The sequence below is a fragment of the Pteropus vampyrus genome, unplaced genomic scaffold (assembly GCF_000151845.1).
Source record: "Pteropus vampyrus isolate Shadow unplaced genomic scaffold, Pvam_2.0 Scaffold79, whole genome shotgun sequence".
NCBI lineage: Eukaryota > Metazoa > Chordata > Mammalia > Chiroptera > Pteropodidae > Pteropus > Pteropus vampyrus.
The window spans coordinates 3,215,368-3,217,838 of NW_011888860.1; the positions used below are offsets into that span (position 1 = coordinate 3,215,368).

At 32.9% G+C, this 2,471-nt stretch overlaps 1 protein-coding gene across 1 annotated transcript in view; it reads left to right on the top strand.

Annotated features, from left to right (window-relative positions):
• Positions 1-2,120, top strand: part of GRXCR1 (glutaredoxin and cysteine rich domain containing 1) — a 118,331-nt gene extending 116,211 nt beyond the window's left edge. The window contains exon 4 of the mRNA XM_011362797.2: positions 1,822-2,120. Within this exon, the coding sequence (XP_011361099.1) occupies positions 1,822-2,001 (180 nt within the window). The 3' untranslated portion in view covers positions 2,002-2,120. The remainder of the gene's footprint in view (positions 1-1,821) is intronic.
• The last annotated feature ends 351 nt before the right edge of the window (positions 2,121-2,471 follow it).

Genomic DNA, 2,471 nt, shown 5'->3' on the forward strand with positions numbered 1-2,471 from the left:
TCTAAGTGGTGCTCTTGCTGTGCAAGTCATTAAATATTTTTTAATACGACATTCTGGCATAGCTCTAGTAAAAGTCAAAATCTATTTACTTTATCATATTCTTTCTAAAATTTGATGAATACACCATTACTTAATAGTTTTCTTATATTCTCTTTTAAACTATACTTTTTTACATCATTGGGTTTACTTTTACTCAAAGTTTTTTTTCTAAAGATATTTTAATATTATGAAAAATTATAAGTCAAATATACCATTTTCTGGAGTCAATTCTTGCACAAAGAAATAACAAAAACTATCTACAAAGTAACTGAATTTCCACACACGCTAAAACTTTTTTGAAGAGCTTTGAGTCTCTACAGACTTGACAAAGTTCCTTGCTTGTGTCATTCCTATTGGCAGCCATTACTTTCCATCAAAGTAATTCTCTGCCACTAAAAATGAGATATTACATAGATTTTGTCATCTTGATATAATAGCTAAGTCAAACTGTAATTGCAAATGAATCCCACTATCTACAGAAAATGCACGTCTCAAAAGTTGTCTATGAGACTATATAAAGTTTAAGGCAATCATGTTCTTAATGTTTGTTTTCCAAAATACATCCCACAAGGTAGTAATTATGATAGAATTATAGAATTATAATTGTTTCCTGGGAAAAGAGTTTATAGTTGCATGTGCTGGGGAAAAGGTAGGTTAAACCCAGTTAATCAGGTTCCCTTTCTGTTGAATTTTTTGGAGCCTTACTATGTGTGATGTGAATCTCCAGAGAAAAGTTATGTATGTATAAATATGTAAATCATGTTTAAGTATGTGTGTGTATGGATCCATATTTCCCAGCCTTATTTTAGCCATTATTCTGAAAGCTGTGCTTTCAAACATTGCTGCAAATTCCTATTTTGCAAGTCAGAAGCTTGGTATTCACTCATTTTTCTCTTTGTATTCATTTATAATGGCTCCTAATCTCCTCCCAGCTGATGGATACCACTAGTGGACTCCAGCAAAGGTTACATGCTCACAAAAGCAAATAGGAACATGTATAAATTATTTTCAAAATATTATCCTGAACACACTGCCTAGTTGTTTTATTATACTTATTAGAATACTTTATCTTTACTTGAGGTAGAAAGGCTGATAGCTACTGTGTGAATTTTTATGGACTTAGGTAAATATCTTAAGGTTTTAATACTTGTTTCTTTAAATACAAAATGAAGAAAAAGTTGCTTGAATTGTCTGCTTTATAGAAAGTGTCTGTGTGAAGAGTAGAGCGAGGGAAGATTCTATATAATAATGCATTTGAAAGTGCTTTTTTAAAAAACAAAGCACTATTCAAATGTGAGTTATAACAATAGATCTCCAATTGATAGTGGCTGCTCCACATTTCAGCCTTTAATTTTCTGATTTTCCAGATTCACTATTAGTGATACTATTTTATAAACAAAGACATAAAACTGTTAAGACATAATAGAGAGAAAGTTACTGTATTTTTCTTTAATGCAAATCATCTCCCAAATTTTTTGGTTTGTAAATATGTATTTTCACATGATGGATTTCTTGAAGTGTGTGGCCTTTGATGTAAAATGGACCAGACTTTACAAATGGAAATCATACTATTGATGGCCATCAATGGTTCAATGAAGGAAGCTTTAGCTAGCTTCTCCCTTGAGTCTTTCGTATATTAATGGTAGGTGATTACAGACCATAGCCATTTATGCCAATATTATTTTTATGACCATCAACATATAGAAAGACAGGAAGGCTGATTGAGTTGTTCATGCTAACACATTTTCTATTTTCTCTTGTTCCCCCTGCCACCCGATACAGAGAGTGCAGCATCCACACGAGTGTCCCTCCTGTGGAGGCTTTGGCTTTCTTCCATGTTCCGTGTGCCATGGGAGCAAGATGTCAGTGTTTCGAAACTGCTTTACAGACTCTTTCAAAGCCCTGAAGTGTACGGCTTGCAACGAGAATGGTCTTCAGCGCTGTAAGAGCTGTGCCAGATAGGGAAAGCTTCCATCTAGAGAAAGCCTCATTTTGTTAATTGAAGGCAATATTTTGGTTTATACCTTTTTAAAAAAAATTGTCATAATTATGGATTAATCAATAAACTTTGTTTATTATAATTGCCTTTCTTTTGAATTTTTGCTGTGACCATTTTTATTGATTTATTAAATTAAAAAATGTTTACTTAACAACTACTATGTGCCAAGCTCTATGCTAGACCCTGGTTTCTAATTAGAATTACCCAGTACCATTCCAAAATATCCAAAGTACGACTCCTCAAATATGTTTGATCTTCAAAAGGAAAGACAAAGCATTTCTAATGGTGCCTATTTCAGCGTCACCGTGTTGTCTAAATGAGTTAATTCAATTCTCTAGATGTATAATACATTTTTTTGTGTGTGTCCCAGTTGCAGAGAAGAAGAGAGCTCTGGAAAGTGAGAAAGAATATGATGATATTTATTCTTAGTAGA